Here is a 21580-nt window from a genome sequence, read left to right on the forward strand (position 1 = left end):
AATGACGCTTATACCCTCCAACCCTACACGTGGTCAATTGTGGTCCATTGGTCTGAAGTGAGGGCAAAAGTGGAAGAAAAAAATTTTAAATGGCACATGACTTGCACATGACCGTTGACCGTTAATTTTAACCCTTTTGACTGACGGAATAAGGCTTTTTGTCATAAGATGGTAGTTCAATAGGGTCTGGTATCATAGTTGGTAGTTCATAGAGGGAAAGTCCTAAAGCGCTGTAGTTCATGAGGACAAAAGATAATTACCCCAAAAATTTAAAAAGGCCATAACGACCTCCCAAGAACAAGAAAAAAAAAATTAAAATTAAAATTAAAAAAGGAATGTTGAGCTTTGGATTTAAGAAACCCTCACTTTAAAAAGCAGATGATTAGATATCATCCCAGCAGCACCTGAGACTGCAATATTAATTAATTTCTTCCAGGATTTCGTCTCTTCTTCATAGGAACACCTAAGAAAAAAATTTGTTAGAGGTAGGCAATGCGGATTAAACAAAGGAAGAAAGGTTTATCACGCGCGCACGCATAAAAACAAAAAATTACATTATACTACAGTGCATGAAAACAAAAATTATAAGGGAAAATGCAGTTTTTCCCTCTAAGTTTCAGGGTTTTTTTAATTTTAACCCTAAAGTTCAAAAATTGGCAATTTACTCTCCTGAAGTTTCAAAAATTGGCAATTTAAACCCTCTGTTTAATTTTTCCGTCAAAATGGACGGAAATCTATAAAATTACATCATTGCCCTCAGGCTTTTAAAAAAAAGGAAAAATCCACTTTACCCTCCTGAAGTTTCAGGGGTTTTTCAATTTGAACCCCAAAGTTTAAAAAGTGGCAATGTACCCCCCAATGTTTCAAAAATTTTCAATTTAAACCTTCTGTTAATAATTTCCGTTAAATTGGACGAAAATCTCTAAAATTACATAAGTACCCTCAGGCTTTTTTTAAAAAAATTTCTGTCCAATTTAACGAAAATTGTAACGGAAGGTTTAAATTGAAAATTTTTGAAATATTGGGGGGTACATTGCCACTTTTTAAACTTTGGGGTTCAAATTGAAAAACCCCTGAAACTTCAGGGGGGTAAAGTGGATTTTTCCCTAAAAAAAATTTACATCCAATTTAATGAAAAATTAAACGGAAGGTTTAAATTGCCAATTTTTGAAACTTTAGAGGAGTAGATTGCCAATTTTTAAACTTTAGAGTTAAAATTGAAAAACTACTGAAACTTCAAAGGGGTAAACTGCAATTTTTTCCAAAATTATATATGGTGCATCAAAAATTACTCACACACTGTATTATGTCAAATCTCAATTAAAATGATTTCACTTCCTTGGAGTTGGACGCATAAGAGAACTTTCAACACCAATTTGATTTTTTTTTTGGTTCTTTTAGCCAACTCGCCTCGAAAAAGGGGTTCGAAATAAATTCCTAATAATAAAATGACTTATCCCATTTTTAAGTAAAATCGAGAGGATTTTATTTCCGAATATATAAACACTGTATTTGAAATGTATTAGCATAATTAATTCAAGAGCAAGAACTATTCCTTCATTTGAAATTTATAGTGTATTAGCATAATTAATTACATATCAAAACCGTTTGAATAAACCTATAAACAACCTTTAAACACAGAAAAATATAATACAATTCTGCAATTCGAATTAAATCAATAAAACAAAATGATTTGCTTGAATTTAAATGATGAGCAGTAACGTATATATGAGCCCAAAAAAAAAATATCCAGTAAAAAAATTTACATTGAAGAGAAAACAATTAATATCTCCTGTTCCTGAGCTTCATAAACAGTGTCTGAAATTCATGAGCAAAACAAAATCCTTTTCAGGTTTCCCGTACAGGACATTGATATTATTTATTTAATGTTATACGTATAATATTTTGTATGAGATGTATAACTTGTGTTGTAAGAGAGATATTTTAGATGGTACGGCCGAGCTTCAACTTCCTTTGCCAGGAAGTTTCTCTTCTTTCCTATACCTTCAAATCTAAAGCCAAACCACACAATTCTCTCGTCGATCGCTGCTATTCGAATGCTATGAACCATTACTTGGCCTCACTTCCACCCGGCTTCCGATTCCAACCGAACGATCTTGAACTCCACTACTACCTCAAGAACTGGGTCTCCGGCAAGCCTCTCAAACCGATCGACGTCGTCGATGTCTACAAGTCCGAGCCCTGGGACCTCACACGTAACCCTCTTCTCCTTCTCTCTCTCTCTCTCTGTGTTTCTGTATGTGTGTATGCAGGTTTAAAGATCGTGTAGTTGTTGATTTTGGGTATAGGTAAATCGACGTTAAAGATGGGGGACCAAGAGTCGTATTTCTTCAGTGCACTGGGCAGAAAATATGGGAAGAGTGCGAGGTTCAATCGGACCACAGAGAAGGGTTTCTGGAAGCCCACAGGGAAGGACCGCGAGGTCCGCCGCAACTCGCGCACTGTGATGATGAAGAAAATCCTCACTTTTCACACCGGCCGAGCTGGCCATGGGGTTCCTACAACTTGGGTCATGCACGAGTACCGCCTCGTTGACAAGGAATTGGAGAAAAATGGAATTGCCCTAGTAAGATTCTGATTCAGCTCATATTTTGTTATTGTGTTTTGGATATTTTTGGTTGATGATGGTATTGGAATTAATGTTATTTTGGGTTGGGAGCAGGAATCGCTTGTACTGTGTAAGATTTTTCAGAAGAGTGGGACGGGGCCCAAGAATGAGGAGGCGTCGTTCGGTGAAGAGGCTGCCACTGAGGAAGTGGCGGTTGGTGATGGTGAAACTTCAGAGCTGCATCATGACCAAAACTTTATCCCAGGGGAAAATGGGGTGGATGCAAACTCATTCAGAGATGATGGCTTGTATATTGAAGCTAATGATCTTTTGAACCCCATGGAAGAAGATCCATGGGGTTTTATCCCTCTGATTTTAGATGACCTGAATTTAGATTTTGACCTTCCCGATAGGAATTTTGAAGGTTTTGATCCCTCTGAATTTTTAGGGACTGAAAACGCTAGTTCTCACCAAACACCCATCACCCAGAAGGTAAAGTTTTACTTTTGAAATACACTGACTTGTGCTTATGATTTTGGATTTTGCAGTGCAGTTTTTGATTAACTTATTCCTCTATTATAGAATGAAATTGGGGAAGCTGACCAACTGTCGAAAGAAAGTCTACGTCTATCAAAGTTACAGGGAAGCAATGATGCTTCCTCTTCAAAGCATAACCCAAAGGCCTTAACGGATGAATCAGGTAGGATTTATCTTAATTTGATCAAGTATCGCAGCTTCTCTAGTAACTTACCTTTTGATATTTCCTTGTGTATAATTATGTAGAACATTGATAGAAGTTTGAAGTATCAGTATACTCCCTTGAGACTTGTATGCACTTGGGTCTTGTTTTCCTTTCTCTTTTGATGATGACCTCATTCCGTTGCAATATTTTTCTGTAAATTGGACTTCCATGATTGTGAATTTTGATTTGCAAAAATAGGTTGACTGTCCTGTCTATAATCACTTCATATTTGTCAGAGTTTAATTAAACTAATATAGTTGAGTGATCACTTCATATTTGTCAGAGTTTGGTGCACCTTAGCTGCATCAAGATTATAATTCTTATGGCAGCTTAGGATGTGGTGAAATTATATATAGATCTTGTTTTCTTAATAATGTAGTGTCTATAATGGGAAGAACTTTTTAAGTATTTCTATATATAGGCTAGGTTTCTTCTCCTTTCTGGATGTGAAAAACCCTATTCTCCTATAATAAAAGGCTTAATCGTTAACGGTCACCTTAGGAGAGAAGTAGTAGAGGGAAGAAGATTAAGCCTACTAACGGTAATTATGTGACCGTGCTCGTGGATTAATCACATCGATATATGACTTCCACAAGTGTGTCTAATTCTACAGACCACACATGCTGCAAAAACTTGTGGAAGTCATAAACCAATGTGACTAATCCACGCTATATAATTAGACATATATGTACTTTGTTTTTGTTTCTTGTTTTTTGTGTTTTTAATATTTAAAGGTTCTAGCCCTAGTATTGATTAATCATTGAAAAGTGATCCCAAATGTTTTCCACATGACAATTTTGAGTTCTAATGTGGAAATCTGAAAAATCTGAATTATGACCCAAATGAGAAACCCACATAACAATTTTGGGTATTGTAATGAAAATTTGTATATTTTTGGCACATTTTTCGAAAACATAACGTGTAAGTTATGGTATCAAAATTTTACTGAAGATGTCTTAGTATTTTCTGAGTTTAATGCATAATTGTTCTATTTAAAATGGCATCATATTATCATATATTAATTTTTATGAAATTATGTGACTATGTATGATCATATTATTTACAGATTATTTAATTAATTATCCATGTTAATTGGGTAAAAATTAAGCATCCATCCATTACTTGCATACATTATGTTCTAGATGATATTGAATTATTATGATAATTTTAGGCAGTTTCCACAATTTTGAATACCTCTGTACTCTTTCTACTTAAATGCTTATTATTGAAACTCTGGTTGGGAATAATCATGTGATACCTCTCTACTCTTTCTACTTAGATAGCTCTTGGCTTATTGGGCGTAGACATAGCCTTGGAGGAATAGCCGCCAAAGCCCACTGACATTAGTACTTGAAAACAGAAGGCACATTATAGAAAGTGATAGAAAGCTAATACGTTGAATCTGAAAATCATAAAGCAGTGCATATCTGATTCTGTTCTAGGTGTCATATTTGATAGTTATACTACTAGAAAACTTCTTATTGTGATAAAATAAAAATTCTTGGAGTCTGAAACTGGAGACCTAATGGATAAACTCTTGGACATAAAATATTATAAGTATTTTCTATGCAAGAAAAGGAGATTGTTCTAAGTTTTAAGACTTGGATGAAGACGAAGAAGAAGAATCTTGCAAGCAACTATTTGGATTTTGTTTACTTTAAATCTAGTTTAGCGTATGTTCCTTTGAATTCTTAATGGATTGACATTGCACAATCGATCCATATAGCTAATTCTTTAGAAAGATTTGTAAGCAAATAGAAGCAAAGTGAGATATAAGTCAACCTGTTTTTTGGGAATGGAGTTCAAGACGAGTTCATAGGAATAACTACCTTTGGAATTTGGCTTCTCCTTTGTTATAGAAGATACTGATTATGTATTGTCAACGAGTCATATAATTTTATTTTTGTGCATGTCTTTATGTATCTGGTTTTTCACCCTTTCTGTGATTCTCGTCTGCTTGGAATGGCTCTCCATGCAGTTTGTACTGGTTGAATTTAATCTGTTCTAGTTGGACTTTGCAATTTGCATGTTGAAAATGTTAGAAAGAAAGACCATTAGTTGAATAATCTTCCTCCATGTTGTAATAGAAACGTTTGGGGTATATTATTCTGCAGAGATTGATAAATAAAAAGCTGTACGCTTTACAAAGGAAAGTGGTTGTTGTTGGTAAAAAGAGATAGTTTCTTCTTTTCATCTCCGGTTTGAAATGTAATTTGTTTGAGATTTGAACCGTAGGGAATTCTTGTCCCGAACTGATCTGCAGTAGTATGGCTTTTCTCCACGTGATCTGCCTAAATGTTATGTATGTGGTGAATTGTTTTTGCCTTTTTTAAAAATAATAATAATAATAAAATTGTTAGCTATATTTATTGCTTGAATCTTGTGGCGTGCATCTCAATTTTGTTATAACAGTTATCTGTAACAGTATGATTTTAATATTGTTATGAAGATTGATCGTGTGCCATGCATCATCGTCTTGTCTGTTAATGTATTGTCTATATGGACATTGATTGCGTGACATGATGTAATAGGTTCAATGACATGGTTGTGCCAATTTGGTGGACAATGGGGAAAGATTTTAAAATTGTTTGGCGTGTGGTTATGGAGTTTCATTGGTTGCATTAATAGGGCTAACTTATATGCTTAAATTGTTTTACCCTAATTATACTTCTTTTTGGCCAGTTTGTCTGTATGGTGGACTTCCAATGACAATGCAATTATTGCTCTCAATTGATATTTTTTCTTTTTCTTTTTCTTTCAGAGGTTACTTTGCCGGGTAACTTATCTGAGTCGGAGATTAATAGATTGCTTGTTCAAACACTTGGGAACTCAATGTAAGGTCCATTTGACTAGAAGTTGTGGTAATTAAGGTTATCTTATTATTGCTAGTTGCTAATGTTTTCCCATTTTTGCGCACAGGTGATGACCGGCATGAATTTGCATGGCAACTGTGCTTCTCTTTTCTCTGCTAAAATTTGTGTCATGTCTGATTTTGATGATATCTATGTACTACTAGACTCTGCTAGTTGGATTGTCTACCTATGGTGTTATGTTGTATGCATTTGTAGTACTGGCTGTGTTGGGCCTTTGTATCAGTCCTTTCCCTGAAAGGGCTGTGTTGCTTTTTGTTGTATAACTTCACTTCTGATGACCATGTGCTTTGAAATCTGCTGGGTTCTTACTACTTAGTACCTGCAAAAAATAAAAAATTATGTTTATGTTTATGTTTACTGGGGGGAAGTACTTACCAAAGGAAAGAAAAGTAAGGAATTGTTTGCCCGAGCTAGCTTATCCCCGGAATTTTAATTAATGTTATTTAGTAGACTCTCATACGACTGTCTTATAACTATGATAATGTGCTAGTGAAAATTAACCTTTGGATTAACAAAGGCTTGTAAAAATAAAAAATCAATGGTTAATATTCGCTGTCACATCATCATAATTGTATGTCAATCGTATGAGAGTCTACTAAATTATTTCTTAAAAATTTTATATTAGGATAGTAGGCATCAATTCAACAAACAAAAAAGAAAATCTCTCCCTTTCTCTTCATTCATTTCTACTTTTTTAATTGAAAATCACACACATGATTAGATCGGTTATAATTTAATGTAAAATTCCAATATAGATTTGGTACCGCTTGTAAGTTGTGATAAATTGTTTAAATTAAAAGTTTATAGACTCAAATTGATAACCACATAAAACCTCAAAAATATTTTTTTAAAAAAAAACTGTAAAGTTCAGAACTCAATAAAACAAAAACATTATTATTTTTTGTGTGCAAATAACACCCTAAGACTCTTTTGGGTCCTCAATGCACCAATAAATAAATGATAAGTGACTAACCGAAGGAAAAGAAAATTTGAATTAGGTATAAATAAAACCTACCTTTGCTAGGTTCATGAGTGAGTTCCAAAAGTCCTAGATATAAACACCCAGGCTTGCTACCTGATCACCAACCATCCAAATCCTGCCATTTGGCACCTAAAATCTCCCTCCAAGTCACCACGGTGGTGTTTGGCAACCGGGTGGAGAGTGGCTAGATACTGTAATTCTCAGTAAGGGTGCTTTGTAAACGTAACCCATCAGCAACCCATTTATGAAATTACCCTTTTAGCCTTCCTTTTTTTTTTTTTTTAGCGCACTGCTTTGTCCTCAATCTTCTCACTGTTTCACGTTGGTCTTCTCCCTCACAGTTTCGAGTTGTCTTCTCTCCTTTGGGCTCTCTGTTCTGTTCTCCCTGATCTTTCTTTCCGTGTTGAGATTGCCATAAAGTTCTTTGCAGCTGTTGGATCTCAGACCCTGGGCTGATTCGCAAGCTTCGTCACTGTAAGTATAAACAAAGATTACAATATCCAACACTTTGCGCTACTACTGGGTTTGTTTGCTTGCCGAGAAAACGAGGGAATTTTTTGAAAGAAAATGCGTTACCCCATTTTCTGCCTTTCGGTTATAATTTCTTAACGACTCTAATAAATTTCCATGAAAGAATAAATTCTCATATTTTTTTCTCTCACTCGCTTACACACTTTCCCGAATTCTCACCTAGAATATGTTTTCCCAGTTGGCAGGTTCTCTATTCAATTACCCGTAGTTTTTCTCGCATTAGATTGGAGAAGGAAAGGAAAGGAAAAGCAAGAAATGGGCAAAACGGTGACGAGCAGAGACTGGAGCCAGATCTACGCGATCTACGGCGTGGAGCAGTGGCAGACCCTGGTGTTCCTCCTCCTCCACGCCCTCCTTCTCGGCGTCCTCTCCGTGCTCTACCTCCTCTACTTCGACTCCATCCGCTCCTTCTTCGAGTCCATCCTCTCCATCACCATCTCCCTCCCCGGCGGCGCCGCCCGATTCGCCGCCGGATTCACAGGCTCCGTCACCGCCCTCTCTGCCGTATGCCTCTTATTCGCCGCCGCCAACTTCTTCTACTCTGCCGTGCCCCTCCACCACGCCATGGCCCTCCGCATGCTTTGCTTCGTCGACGACCGTGGACTGGACGAAAAAACAACAAATTAACAAGAGAAAGAAGAAATTGGAAGGAGGGTAAAATCGTCAATTCGAATTGAGAAAAAGTTGAAAATTCAACTTTTTTGGTCGAAACGCACGGATATTCAGATGCGTAAACAGTATCTAGGCATCTGACCCGGTTGCACCGCTCTTGCGGTTGCAGGTAACGTAATATGAGCTCCCTCTAGGATCCTCTAACCCTAAAAGCCCCCACAACTAAGCTTTAAATAGCGAAGTTTATCACTTCATTTTGAGCCACTCTCTTCTCTACCTCTCTTCTGATATCCTAACCCTAACCTAGTCCCCGAATTCTAGATTGCCTACCTTATTTCCTTCCTTCCTTCATTCTACCAATGGATTGGGAGACCACGGTGCGCGAGTTGCGGCGGACCGGCCGAAGGATCGCCCTCGTCCGGTCCGTCGCAACTCGCTCACGATGGTCTTGCGTCTCTCTGCCGCCCGATTCACGACTGAGACTTGTGGTGAGCAAAATAAGAATTGACAGACCCGATTTCTTAAATTTTGAAGGTAAAAAAGTCCTTGACTTTTCAAATACGCTGACTTGCGCATGTTATTTTGGATTTTGCATTGCAACTTTTGATTAATTTATTACGAATGGATGAACCGATCAAAGATATTTGGGATTTTGATTCTTCTTAATGTTCTTTTGGGTCCATAGAATTGCTGGCAACATTAATATGATTAAAACTAAATCGGGCTCATGGCTGTTAAATTCGATTGCTAATTGATTAGTAAGAGTAATATTTTCTTTAGCATAAATTGTTTCCCGTAAGTTGCTTTTACATTTCCTGTGGTTTCTATTGGCAACCCTTTCCTCTTATTTTTGTTCAATGCAATGTTATTCATCAATTGTATATCCAGAAAGTTTCTGCAGAAGGGTGTCAGATTTACAAGGCTTCATATGTTTGGACGGGAAACATTTTCCGATGCAAGACTTTTTAGAGGAAATCATTTCGAAAAACTATTGATTTTTCAGTCGCGGCGACATTGCGGGAGGTTGGTGTGGTTGGAGAGCAGATGGTTAGGTTTGAAGGAACTAGGAAGGAAGGAACTGTGGACGGATAATTTTTATAAGTTATTTTACGGAAAATAAAAGATTATTTTACAATTGATTAATTATTGAAAAACATTGATTAAGGTTTTTCAAATACCGTCGAAGGCTCGAAAACACCGAAAACTAGTTGTATTCAGAAGCCTACCTAACTTGTGGTAGTCTTCATTAGTTTGTGGAAATCAAGGGTTAAAGAGTTAAATGTAATGATAGTATTTGTCAAACCTGCGCTTCTTCAGATTTTAATAATGTTTTTAATTGAATATATTTGTCTTTTAAGTTTTTAAGACGAATAATAATGATTTAATACTAGTGTTTGGTGAATTTTTCTATGATTTGCATTATGAATGTAAAAAATGGGGTTTTGACTGTTAGGCCCAGAGCAGTAAAAAAATTACGGAGTTTGAGCTTAATTTCAATTAAAACAAACGAAATGGGTTGTTGGACAGCGGGTGGTTGGCGGTAAAGCGGGTCAAGCAAAGTTTGATGACAATCAAAAGTGAGCTACTTTTCTATTACGTTCTCTATTTTGCTACAGAGGGGGGGACTTCTTTTTTTTTAAAAAAAAAAAACCTCATGCCTCTTCGTAGGGGTGTCAACTCGGTCCAATTTTTCGGTTTTTGGCCAAAACTGAAACCAGAACCGGGGTACCCCGGTTAACCGGGGTCCCGGTTCCGGTTTTACCCGGTCCGGTAACCGGTTTTTGAAAAAAATTAGTGTTTGGGGCTTATTTTAAGTATTGGGCCTAAAATAAGCCCATTATTTTTTTCATAAGTTAGTCATTTAAAAAAAAATATATATTAATCTTTTTGTCTAAATTAAAAAGGCTTTATTGTGATTGTTTCAAATAATTAAAAAATAAACTTAAAAAAGCCTAAAAATCCAAAAAAAATCAATGTTTTTGCCTATATGAGCCTTAGAAATAAAAATTCAAATTTTTTAAAATACCCTAAAAATCATTTTAAAACCTTAAAAACCGGAAAAGTGAGAAACATAATTGCCTAAGGTCCTAAACGCTGCGTAAAAGACTAAAAAAATTAAAATATATATATATATATATATATATATATATATATATAAAATAAAATAAAACCCGGTTCCGGTTTTCCCGGTTTTAACCGGGTGCCAAAAACTTGGGACCGGAACCGAGGTCCCGGTTTTTTTTTTTTGGGGAACCGGAACCGGAACCGGTCCCCGGTTTCCCGGTTATTTTTGACACCCTTACCTCCTCGGTTTGAAATGGCTTTTCTCGTGATATTTTTTACTTTTATTTAAAATAGAAAAGCAAAACACTAAAAAACTCTCTATATCGGATTATGCATCTCAATTGCAAAACACTTTTTTTTTTTGCATTTGTGAACAGTACTGTTGATATATGTAGCGGATACTGTTTACACATCTATCTCATTAATATATTGGATCAAAATTCAAGTATAAATCATTTAAAATTCAAGTTGATGTGGCCACATTAGTTTTAGGAGAATAAAAAGATGATCTTTAGCATTACTCTTAAGAAAAATGCAATCCTTATAAAAAAATTAAAAAAAAAAAAAATTATATAATATAGATTAAAAAAAAAAAAAAAAAAAGATAATTGGATGTATGATATCTTTTAAAATTCATTAGCTAAACTAGATAAAGTAAATTTTAATTAACCATTTTGCATAAAAATATACATAAATCATTATGAATGCTCAACATCTCAATTAATTGCCGACTCAATTTGGCCATTTGGCCATTTGAGGCACCTAGAGCCATCCAATGCAAGTGATTTCCAACAAGAAGCCAAGAGAACCTTCATGAATGCCCTACTTCTCTCCCTTGATTGCGACACTCACAATTGACCATCCGCTTATATTTTCTCTTTGCTGTCGGCCCAAAAAGGATAAAGAAGAGAAAAGAAAGAAAGAAACTTCTCTTTGCTGTTTAAGTGCAATTGTGATTAATGTACAAATCATTATTGCCGCCCTTTTTTTTTTTTTTTTTCCTTCGAGTTTAAGCAATGAATCTTGAAGAATAATACACAGCACTCAAGAGTATGAGATTAATACAATTGCAAGACAAGTACAGAGATGATCAAGGCCCATAGAGACTCAGCCGAGTAGGGCAAGGAGTAGGCATCGACTTTATAGCTCTAAGCCGAAGACGTAACTTCAAAATCCAACAAATGCCTCGACACTGAATCATTTTTACTGCCTGTCAAATTATTTTGCAAGCTTATTTTACATAAATAATAGTATAATTTTGATTTTGATATCTAGTATCTCTCTGGACAGCATTGTGGTAGCTTTCATATGAATTCTTCATATTAAAAAACAGTATCGACGTGTTACATCTCTCCGGGAAGCATCGTATCCTCGGGTAGATCACAGAAAGCGATTCCCTGAAAGAAAAAAACAAAGAAAGGGTAGAGCATATAAAGATGACTCTTATTTTGATGATTGAAGGAACCAATGGTGATAAAATTACAAGATTTACCTCCCCTATAAGGTGGGCAACACATCTCTTCTCAGCTAGCAGTTCAGCTTCAGTCTGCAAAACAATTGTTCCTTCAACTTCCATTGGAAATAATGGATGTTTTCTTCTTTTCTCCATGGTCAATGAGAGAAGAAGATATCTCACCTTGGTTATTCTCTTGAGAAGGTAGTCATCAAATATTACATCCTTGACAAGTTCATAATCACCATCTCCCTGGACAATGCGGAGGATAGCTTATTAGGGAAAAGCCAGTTAAATAGTATAAAATATTAGAGTAAAGGCAATTGGACGGTATAGAAATAAGAACTCTGATCCAAACTTACTTTTGATCTGCATGGCATACTGAAAACAATATCTTCTGCTACTCCGTATGGATTTCCAGTGGTATAAACCTACAATGGGGTTGTAATCATGAGACTGGATACTAGTGGTAAGTAGCATTCAACTTACAGATTCACTTCAGAAAACCAGTCTTTTATAATAAAATTATTCGTGTTGTTGAGTCACCACACAATTACTAGGCATAAATTTGACACCTATGATTACTGATTGATGGGCTTCTCCTATTAAGCTGTTGCTTTTCATTTATTAGAAAACATGGGGCTCTTTTTTGGGACGAATAGCAAATAAAGGGAGGCAATATCGTACAAAGAGAACTTTTGAGAGTAATTAAATGATTTCCAAAGGTCCGTTCCGTTTTCCCATCATATATTTCACCATTAGCATGAATGGAGTTGGTGGATCTCTGGCAATATGGGTTGCTCAGAAATTTCTGATTTGGTTCTCAATAATCTGACAGCATATATTTGTATGCATGCACATTCAACAAAAGTGAACTTACTCCAGATGAAAACCAATCACCCTCCGGGGTTGGAGTAATTAAAGACCGTATTGCATCAGCAATTGACACAGCAGTAGATGCAGCTGAAGATCTTCCCCATTTTTTAATCAGTACACCACCTCTCTGCAAATCAAATTTTACTTTTTAGCCTCTGAAGATGAAATACACATGGTTCAGTAGTAGACTTTGCTAATTCATTAAGCCAAGTGCATATTTTTAATCTAATTATTGCTCTGCAAAGCCTACCTTCTGGACCTTTTCGGTGAACTCCTCCTCTAACCACTTCTGATCCTTGATAACCTCTTTGACAGGCAAGCCATTGATTCTAGCATTTAAAAAGTCTGGAACCTGCTAAAGTTAAATATAAAGTTTCTTTAGAAGAGGAGTGAGGGTTCTTTTCATGCAAGCTCTTACAAAAGAACCTCTTAATGACCTGAGTGGTCGAGTGGTTTCCCCAGATGGTCGCATTTGACACTTGATCATAGAATACACCTGCTTTGAGGGCCAGCTGCATAAATCATAGCCATCATTTAGAATATCTATTCCTTCTGGTCATGACAGCCGGAACTGTATATAATCAATGCCAGGAATGGTCATGAGCTAATTTTACCTGACATTTTGCTCTATTCTCATCCAATCGAGTCAAAGCATGGAAATTTTTTGCGGGTATGTTTGGAGCATTTTTCAAACAAATTAATGCACTGCATGGAAAAGATAACACAATACAATTACAGGCACAATATGGAACACAATTTTGTAAATCAAGCATAAAAAAGAAAACCTCTTACTTAGTATTACAGGGGTTGCCCACGACTATCACTTTGACATCACGGGATGCAACAGCATTAAGAGCCTTTCCCTATAAAGTTGGAATAAAAAGAACACATAAGAATAAACTCAATATGACTGATTGTTGTTTTTTTTTAAAAAAAAAAAAATCATAATTCATAACAAGATGCAAATTTAGTGGTACCTGCTCTGCAAAAATCTGCCCATTTATGTCCAGTAAACCAGCTCGTTCCATTCCAGGCCCTCGGGGCTTTGCTCCTATTAGAAGAGCCCATTCTACATCTTGAAACACTTCATATGGATTAATGCTTATGCTAACTTCCCTCAACAAAGGAAACAAGGAATCCTCCAATTCCATAGCAACACCTGCATGAATTAACTTGTCAAGATGGAGATACGTTAATCATCATTCTAAGAGGACCTATTTTTAGACAATAGTAAATTTGAAGTTAATTAGTCACATATAAACAGACAATGGCTAGAAAGGTCAAAACACTCCTTTTATCTTTACTTCGTCAATAATATAAAACACATTGAATTCGGGCAAAATGATAAAGCTTAACTTTTAGGAAAGTTCAATTCCTTCACATGAAAATTGGCATGCTTTTTTGAAACTTGTGCATATGGCTCAAACAGAGAGATTCTTTTTTTCCCCCTTTCATTTTATTTTCAAGCAATAATCCTAGTCAATAAGAAGAATATTAAGTAATTATTGTAGAATAATAGTTAAATGATTAAAAACTTATTCTTTCCTATCAATTTAGGTTTTTTCAACAAGTGGTAATTTATCATTATGATATCAAAGCAGGTAGTCTTAAGTTCGAATTTTGTTTTCACTGTAGCTCTCATTTAAAGTTAACATTTCATGTGTTAGACCCTACTCATTAAAGGAGTTGGCACACATTCATGAGAAAAAGTGTTAGAAAAACTTATTTAAATTCATCATTTCCCATCAGGCTTCTAGGACAAGTGTAATTTATTATGGTACATTATACTCGCCTTTTAAATCAAATATTCAAGGTGTTGAGCCTCATTCATTCAGGATTCTAAGCCACCGTTAGAATGTTTATTAAATGATAAAACTCATCATTTTCTATCAACTTAAACTTTTAGGACAATTAATAATGTATCACATTTTCTTTTATTTTGTTCCAAAAATGAAGCAGATGTTTCACTTTCCCCCCTATGAATGCATATGTCATTAGAATGTGCTTGAACAGATATTCTCCATGTTACACAAGAGCAGTGCATAGGGCTACTCTCTAAAACGAAAGGAATTTTTGTTGTCTAGTAATCAATCATCATCAGTTTCAACAACCATGTGTTCGGCATGCTTTTTTTTTTTTGGTTATTTATATTTCTTAGGTGGAGCAATTGCTGCTCATTGTGTTGAGCAATTAAGTCACAGAGTATGTTGATATAAGAAACAAACCTTCAAGAGCTTCGAATGACCTTTCAGATCCCAACAGTTTCAAAGCAATAGGTTGATCAGGACCGAAAACCTGACCAGACGCAAGCTGGCAAAACAAACAAAGTCAGATTCCCTGTCCCAAGCAAACACCGTTATTCATAAGCTTATTCCTTCTGTTATCACTTTCTTTTTAGCTTCTTTGCCAAAGCTAAAACATTCTTTGTTGCGACTCTTGTTCTAGTGCTTTGACTGCTGGGGAAAATGGAAGTGAGTGATCATTTCTATGGTTTTACAAAGGCATCAAAAGATTTTGAAGAGAGTTTAATAATATATCGAACTGTCCGTCGTCAGCAACTGAGCTCAATGCATAGCAACTTTTGAGCATTTACCCAAATGAGAGAAGTGAACCTTAATGTAAGAAATACATGTATAACAACTTTTTTTCTTTTAAATTTTGGCTACATACCTGTGATGCTGGATTGCTAAAGAGGTTATTCACAAAAAATAAAAGCATTAATATATTAGGTCAATAGATGGAGGACATTTTACTTTAGACCAGAAGCCTTCAGTTTAAAAAGACAACGGATCTCCTATTTCAAACTTATGGTTCAAACTGCAAGCTTAGTTGCCAAGTATCCCTGTGAACATGTAGGTTGACTTACAGACCAATTTCAACTCAAATGCAATAAAGAGTATAGGAAAAAAAATAAAAAATTTAAAAAGGCCATAACGACCTCCCAAGAACAGGAAAAAATAAAAATAAATTAAAATTAAAAAGGAATGTTGAGCTTTGGATTTAAGAAACCCTTACTTTAAAAAGTAGATGATTAGATATCATCCCAGCAGCACCTGAGACTGCAATATTAATTAATTTCTTCCAGGATTTCGTCTCTTCTTCCTAGGAACACATAAGAAAAAAATTTGTTAGATGTAGACAATGTGGATTAAACAAAGGAAGAAAGGTTTATCACACAGGCACACATAAAAACAAAAAATTACATTATACTACAGTGCATCAAAACAAAAATTATATACAGTGCATAAAAATTACTCACACTGTATTATGTCAGATCTCGTAACACGCCTCTCAATCGGAAAAGAAGCTGGATCAAGCTTATGTTACGTTCTTGTATCCCACATGGTTTAAGACTAATCTTAATTATGTAAATATAAGCTCTTGGGCACCCTCCCCTTACAAGCTGGTTTTCAAGGGTGAGTTTTACTCAAGATTGTATACTTTGGTATCAAAGTTGGAAAGGGATCCTCTCCAGTCCAAAATTGGACTGGAGAATATCCAGTTAAAAGCTAAGATTGCTTTTCAAAAATTATAAGGCCCTAAATAAGACACCTGTCCCACTACTAAAATAATAATAAAATATCATTTATAATTAAAAAACTAAATAATAAAAAACTAAAGGGTGGCTGGCCACCCCATTGCCACCCTAGGGGGTGGCCGGCCACCACTGGCTGGTCTGGGGTGGCTTAGGGCCAAATTAAAAAAATAAAAAATAAAAATGATCTAGGGTGGCTGGCCTCCCCATTTTTCCCTAGGGGGTGGCCGGCCACCACTGGGGTGGCTTCAACCCTAACTGGGGTGGTCCGGCCACCCCCAACGGGGTGGCGAGCCACCCCTTAATTGTTTATAATATTTTATAGTTTTGTTTTATAATTTTTTAAAAAATATATATATAATACTTTATTATTTTTTTAATTAATGGTATAGATGTCCTATTTATGACCTCAGGATCTCTTTAAAGAGATCCTAACCATTAACTAGATATTCTTCAGTCCATTTTGGACTGGAGAAGATCCTTTTCCATCAGAGTTAGCCACCATGTCAAGTATGGGATCGAACCCAGTTCGACTGTTCGAGCATGGAATCGAATAGATTGCTGCTTTATAATTGATTCATGAAGGGGAGGACATATAGGCCAGATTAAAATGTCTTAATACTACTATATATGAGCTCCTACCACCTACCAACTCTAATGTTGTAACACACTGTTATGCATGGATTTAGGGTGAGATAAGTTTAGTGGTTGAATTAGAATATGATTTCAATTAATAAAGATTAGTTTGAGTGTTTTTAAATCAATTTTTATCATTATTATTAAGTTTATCATCAATTAGGTGTCAATTATCTTATCTTATTGTTAAAGTCTATTTAAAGATTGTTCTTAAGTTGATAAAATTATGCAGAAAAGTTTATTTACCAAACGTTAAACATTTGTTGAGGAGGACTAGGGTGCCTCGAACTACCCTACCCATAATCTATTATCTTTCACCTTGTTCATTATGTGCTTAAGAAACCAGACATGTAACACACACAAAAAAGCAAAAAATTACATAATACTACAATGCATTGAATTAGCTTAGTTATACTATAAAGGGGGATCCGTTGAACAGAAAAGTGGGTAATTTGTAAATAAAGAGTCAGGACAATGCTCTCCACAGTCACCTTGAGTAACAACTCGTATGCATTTTGTTAAAAAAAATCTATATAAGCCAGTATCCCCATGGCAGTAACACTCTTTTCTCCTTCATCATTCCACAACAATTATAGTAGCACTAATGGTGACCATGATTTAAGGGAAGAAACTTGCAAGCACCACTCTGAGTTAAATGTCGGTTAAATGATAAAAGTAATGTAGACTGAGTAAAAAATAGTCTACTTGAGCTTGCAAGCATGTTTCACACCTGTCACTTAAAATAGAAGAAATTTATAGCTCTGAAGTAGAAATCACATGACTGCATGAGCACTATGCTTATAGACAATGCAGAAGTGGACCATTTGACTTGTTAAAATGTTCCTAATCGAAGAGGCAATGATCCAATTAATTTCAGGAACAACCAAATTTGGAATCATGACAATCTCTTCATGAAAAAAACATTTAGTGAGTAAAAGTTGCCCCATTGGATTCTTTTTTAAACTCGTACATTCCTTGTTTGTCATAGGAAGCTTTTAATTTTAATTGTTGCTATTTTCTTAGTTTTCAAGAATAGGATTATATTTCCTGGATTTGAAGTTTTTCAAAAGGTTTCCTAATCAAATTAGAGTCCGTATATGGTATTATATTAGTTAGGATTCGTTTATGAATATTCACACTTAAGAATTCGGTGTAAATAAAAATTATCAATAAGTATTTCTTAGAGTTTCCAGTGGATAGTAGTGTTTACCTTGTGAACTCAATAATTTTCAAGGGTTTAGACATGTCCTTGCCCTTTGATGTCACACTGCCAGGTGGTAACAGAACCATAACTAGCCTAGTTTGATGGCAAGTGACAGAGTTGACAAGCCATCTGGGCTGCTTGTCAAGCTCAAGGCACAACATTATAAACACTAGAACAGCGAGTTGAATAAATATTTCATCAATTAGAACACAGATCCAAAGATACCAACAATCAGCTAAGGTTATATACTAACAAGTAACAAGAACCAAAATAGCAAAAGAGATTATGTCAGAGATCTGGCTCGCGACCAACCTAATTGTTAGACCTATTCCTAATAATTCTCTTAGGCATCACTATGAGGAACTTTTCTATTAAGATCAAGTAAATTCATGAATCATAAATTCAAAACTTTATATACGATTGATGGAAACAGAAAAATTGTTCAAATCTTCATGGATGGTAACTCATCAAAGATTTATATCAATGATGAAGTAGGTTCACAGATACGGATGAATCAGGAAACAGACTTTTCATTGTAAATTTTTTACTTAATATAGCATTGTTGACAAATGTTACAATGAAGTTTTGAGCAATATTATTTTCATGGATCCAATAGATAGTTGTCATACACTCTTGGGCAAGCATGGATTGTTGAGGCCAGACGAACAACATATAATTCTGAAGGCATGTGTGCTCCTTAAGAAACGATGGGCAAAAGTTATATTATTAGGGAAGAAAAAAACTACGCAAATTATTGATCCTAGTAAAGAAGAGTTGTATTTAGAAGTCGCCACCAGAGTCTTCAAATCATGATGAAAAATTAGAAATTGCAGAAAAGTTTTTACAAGAAATTCATGAAGAAATCACAGAGGACAAGATTGAAGATCTTGTCAAAGGTAAAATTTTGTTGAATAAGGAAATTGGCAAACGTGAAGATGAGCTGAATAGAAACCCAAAGATCTCAGTACTCATATGAAGGACAATGAACTACAATAAGAATGTTAACTCGAGGACAGGTTCTTTCCAAGTGGAGGTGTCTGACGTAGGATATCTTCCTTGTCAATGGAATACCACAAAAGTTCTCTAATTTGACAAGAAACCTTAAAAAAAAATACCTATTATTAGACGCTTAAAAATTAAGATCCATTTAGGAATATGATTACCTAAAAACTTAAGCTGTAAAACGAAAATCAGATTCAGTTTCATCAACAATATCAATTTGATAATTTCTCCACTTTCGGTGCGTGCCATTCATTATTAGAGCAGTGGGAAATCCTGAATACGGCAAAAACGGAAAACTAAAAACAGAACAAAATGAATCTTTCAGAAACGGGAAAGAGAGAAAACTAATACAAATACTACCATATAGGGCCGAGAAATAATGACTACACATATTGACAAACAATATAAATGCACTTCATAATAGACACTGAAGCTTAACATGAAAACACAAAACTAGTGCTAAACATAAAATTACTAAACAATTTAGATTTAAACTAAAGACAACTCATTGGGTGAACATAAAAAGACGAGAATTTTGTGGATAAAAACTTACGGCCTTGAGATCATAGGTGAGGCAGAACACTCCGAAGCATTCGGGCTTGTTCTTGGGGACCTCAACTCCCACTGCGGCCGGAGCTTGAACTTGACTGAGAATTACCAAGAGAAACAAAAACAAAACCATGAGAGTATAAAGAAACGATGGTATCGGGAAAGAATTGGTGGTATTGATAAGAAGCTTACCTTGGTGCAACAGAGCAAGAGATCGTGGCAGCTTTTTGTGTTCGAGAGAATGGTCGAAAATTGCAGCGGCGGTGACTGGAGAGACGGGTCGACAAGAATGAGAGCTGGGATGAGTGCAAGTGGGTCTTGGTGTACGAAAGAGATAGCTCCGCCACGGCCATGGCAGCAGAGACAGAAACTTTTAGAGAGAGTGAGAGAAAGAAAGCTTCAGAGAAAAAGGAAAAAGAAACGTTGGTTCAGATTGGCAAGCTCTCTTCACTGCGAGAAAGAAAGCCGAGAGAGAGAGAGAGAGAGAGGCTCTGGTTTGCGGTTGAGGGTGGGATTTGGAGGGAGAGAGAGGTGGGAGAGGAGAGGGAGGAAGTGGAAGTAATAAAGGATGATTTGATTTGAAATAAGTTAGTCTAAGGCCATACACATGACACTTGTCAAAACGTTGTGAGGCAGGAAATCTCTTAGTGCTTGGGCTTTTGGTGGGCTGGAATTACAGTTGGTCGACTTTTACAGTACAGGGGTTTTGTTTTCTATTCTATGTGCATTTTAGGTGGCGCCTATATATTTGCATGTGTGGACATACCAAGTAATTCATAACTTAATAATATTATATTATATTTTATTTTCATTGTATTAAGTTAGTGGGGCAGTATTCATTATAGAATTGTTGCTAACGGTATTCTATAAACTGATGTGTCGTGTCATTTATAATTTATAATATGAATAAAGTTTTTCTCTAAATTAGGTTGAAAGAATTTTTTTTAATTTAGTCCATAAAATTGTCACGTGTCTATTTTTTTAATAACATATAAGATCCACATAAGTTTTTAATAAAATTTATTTCAACTTTGTCTCTATAATTAAAAAGGAATATGCTTCTTATATGTTCAAAGAACATATGTCACTTTTATATATTAGATCAAAAGAAATTTCTCTAACCCAATTAAAAAGAAAACATCAAAATTTAATAGTAAATTAATAAAGAATGCAGACAGTATGTTTTTGAGGCAGCCATGATACATATTATATAGACGGTGAACAAGTCAACAACCAAAGGTTCAAGCCACGGCCTGAAAGTCTAGTCAAATTTTTCCTCGACTTGGAAAGAAGTTCTGTTACTCAGCTGTCCGTCAAGTTTCCCATCGGCGGCCGTTGGGAATTGGGGTTCCTTCCTCCTATATATATATATATATATATATATATATATTGAACTCTCAAGTCATGTGTCATGTGCGCTGATTTCTTTACATCTGAGTCCCAATTGATTGATTGCACCAAACCAACTTACAAGATCAAGCCACCTTTCTTACTAGGGGTATTATGAAAAAATTTGTGGGTTTAATTTATTTTATAAAATTAGTTCAATAAAAGAGGGTTGCTAATTTCTTATAAACATACTCCTAAATTTTGTCCACAGACAATGTAGGATTATTTATCAACATCCTCCCTTACGTGTAAGCCTGATCCTTGTCACGAAATAAGTAGTGTGGGCCTCATTTATTCTATGGTAAACTCTGATACCATAAGTAGTGTGGGCCTTATTCATTCTATGATAAACTCTGATACCATAAGTAGTGTAGGCCTCATTCATTCTATGATAAAACTCCGATACCATGTTAAATTATCAGTTATTTTAAAAGCTTAAATTGATAAGAAGGGATAAATATAATCACTTAATCATTACTTTAACATATTATAGTGCCCACTACTCCATTTCTCAACAATAAAGGTCTTGAATTTGAGTGGATATATATATGTTTGCTAGATTA

The 21580-nt window shown here is 35.4% G+C and overlaps 3 protein-coding genes across 5 annotated transcripts; 2 read left to right on the forward strand and 1 right to left on the reverse strand.

The window, feature by feature from the left end:
• Window positions 1-1953: 1953 nt before the first annotated feature.
• LOC132186172 (NAC domain-containing protein 78) lies at window positions 1954-6492 on the forward strand. 2 transcript variants are annotated; one of them, XM_088517819.1, is made up of 6 exons: window positions 1954-2216; window positions 2310-2587; window positions 2684-3061; window positions 3152-3269; window positions 6073-6145; window positions 6231-6492. In XM_088517819.1, the coding sequence occupies exons 1-6, from the start codon at window positions 2063-2065 to the stop codon at window positions 6232-6234; spliced, it is 1005 nt and encodes a 334-aa protein (XP_088373945.1). In that variant the 5' UTR covers window positions 1954-2062; the 3' UTR covers window positions 6235-6492. The 2 variants fall into 2 exon arrangements, with proteins under 2 accessions (XP_088373945.1, XP_088373946.1); XM_088517820.1 differs by having other exon boundaries at window positions 1955-2216; window positions 2291-2587.
• A 985-nt stretch (window positions 6493-7477) lies between these two features.
• On the forward strand, window positions 7478-9366 carry LOC132186173 (uncharacterized). 2 transcript variants are annotated; one of them, XR_015912714.1, is made up of 3 exons: window positions 7478-7640; window positions 7876-8843; window positions 9198-9366. XR_015912714.1 is itself a non-coding variant. In XM_059600015.2 (2 exons), exon 2 carries the CDS (start codon window positions 7953-7955, stop codon window positions 8322-8324), a length of 372 nt encoding a protein of 123 aa, XP_059455998.2. In that variant the 5' UTR covers window positions 7478-7640; window positions 7876-7952; the 3' UTR covers window positions 8325-9366. The 2 variants fall into 2 exon arrangements, 1 of the variants encoding a protein (XP_059455998.2); XM_059600015.2 differs by having other exon boundaries at window positions 7876-9366.
• Window positions 9367-11396: 2030 nt separating this feature from the next.
• Window positions 11397-20192, reverse strand: LOC132186174 (malate dehydrogenase [NADP], chloroplastic). The gene is made up of 14 exons (XM_059600016.2): window positions 19821-20192; window positions 19633-19726; window positions 15718-15804; window positions 14928-15012; window positions 13680-13861; window positions 13495-13565; window positions 13317-13407; window positions 13140-13214; window positions 12953-13054; window positions 12707-12829; window positions 12189-12257; window positions 12010-12078; window positions 11866-11919; window positions 11397-11770 (listed from the first exon to the last, which is right to left on the reverse strand). Exons 1-14 carry the CDS (start codon window positions 19979-19981, stop codon window positions 11717-11719), a joined length of 1317 nt encoding a protein of 438 aa, XP_059455999.2. The 5' UTR covers window positions 19982-20192; the 3' UTR covers window positions 11397-11716.
• Between the last annotated feature and the right edge of the window lie 1388 nt (window positions 20193-21580).

This window comes from Corylus avellana, chromosome 6, assembly GCF_965113065.1.
Source record: "Corylus avellana chromosome 6, dhCorAvel1.hap1.2, whole genome shotgun sequence".
Taxonomy (NCBI): Eukaryota; Viridiplantae; Streptophyta; class Magnoliopsida; order Fagales; family Betulaceae; genus Corylus; species Corylus avellana.